The 1154-nt window shown below is 43.9% G+C and overlaps 1 protein-coding gene across 1 annotated transcript; it reads right to left on the bottom strand.

The window, feature by feature from the left end:
- Positions 1-195: 195 nt before the first annotated feature.
- SARC_10554 (hypothetical protein) lies at positions 196-918 on the bottom strand (the record flags this gene model as incomplete). Its single annotated transcript, XM_014295400.1, has 2 exons — positions 844-918; positions 196-345 (listed from the first exon to the last, which is right to left on the bottom strand). Coding segments are annotated over exons 1-2 (222 nt in total), but the record flags the coding sequence as incomplete, so codon positions are not given.
- Between the last annotated feature and the right edge of the window lie 236 nt (positions 919-1154).

The raw sequence follows: 1154 nt of genomic DNA, 5'->3' as shown, positions 1-1154 counted from the left end.
TTCAGTAACCGATGGGTACTAACCGTCCCAGTACTTGGTGGTAGGCACAGACACACCACACACCACACCTTACCAGTACAAGGCCTGGTGTCAATTGAAGCCCACCCATCAGTATTATAGTGGAGGATAGACCACAATGTATCCACTAAACACTAGTTTAGACACCCACTATAAGCTTGGTTTAGACATACGTACCAGTGTGCTGCCCATGACCGTGACCAACAGAGTGTCGTGTAAACGCCTAGCGACAACGAGCCCAGCCGCCGCAAAGAGAAAACTACGCGCCAGTGTGAAGAGACCATTGCCCACAGCCAAATAGACGTACATGCGCAGGTAGTAGGAGGCCTGCATGGATGTGAAGGGAGGTATAGGGTAGGTATACTGAATCATAGCAATGTCAAGTGGACGCACATGCGCAAGTAGTAGGGAGGTGATGACAATGGAGCTTACATATCATATCATATATATATCATATCATATATATATATATATATATATTGAATCGTTGAACACCAAGTGCGGAACATAACAGAAAATATATCCGAAATGCCGCCATTGAGCTTGCTGAAGAAGGATTCCACTTCGAACCTGAACAATGCGACATCGTCGCATTTTCACAGTAGTCCATATCAACACCAAGTAGCTCAACAAATAGAAAGACACTCACTGCTGAACAGATAACACTCATTTAACACAGACCTCTAATGAGACCCAATTCTCAATAGATAACACTCATTTAACACAGACCTCTAAAGAGATTCAATTCTCAATAGTTAACACTCATTTAACCCACGCCTCTAACAATACAGACACCTCAACAGATAACTCGAAATTAACTCATACCTCTTGCGTGGCATCGGGGGCCGAGGCCCAGATCCCCAGCCACCAATCAGTCAACTGCCGGGTCACCTGCATGCCTATTTATAGAACAACGAGTACCGAGCATCGTGAAAGGGTTAATACTATGTGTGCCGATGGTGACATATACAACACTGCGGACGGAGTCAGGCCTAGAGCACAGGGCACCTTTCTTGTCAGCTGTGCTGTAACGAGTAGTCGCACTGTACACAGTAATTAATGAATATATAGTTGTGGAAGACTCCAGTAGGATCTGACCATTATATATATATATATATATATATAAACAACCTAAA

The sequence above is a fragment of the Sphaeroforma arctica genome, assembly GCF_001186125.1.
Source record: "Sphaeroforma arctica JP610 unplaced genomic scaffold supercont1.1295, whole genome shotgun sequence".
Lineage (NCBI taxonomy): Eukaryota > Ichthyosporea > Ichthyophonida > Sphaeroforma > Sphaeroforma arctica.
The sequence above is the reverse complement of the archived record's forward strand: the minus strand, read 5'-3'. Positions and strand labels throughout refer to the sequence as shown.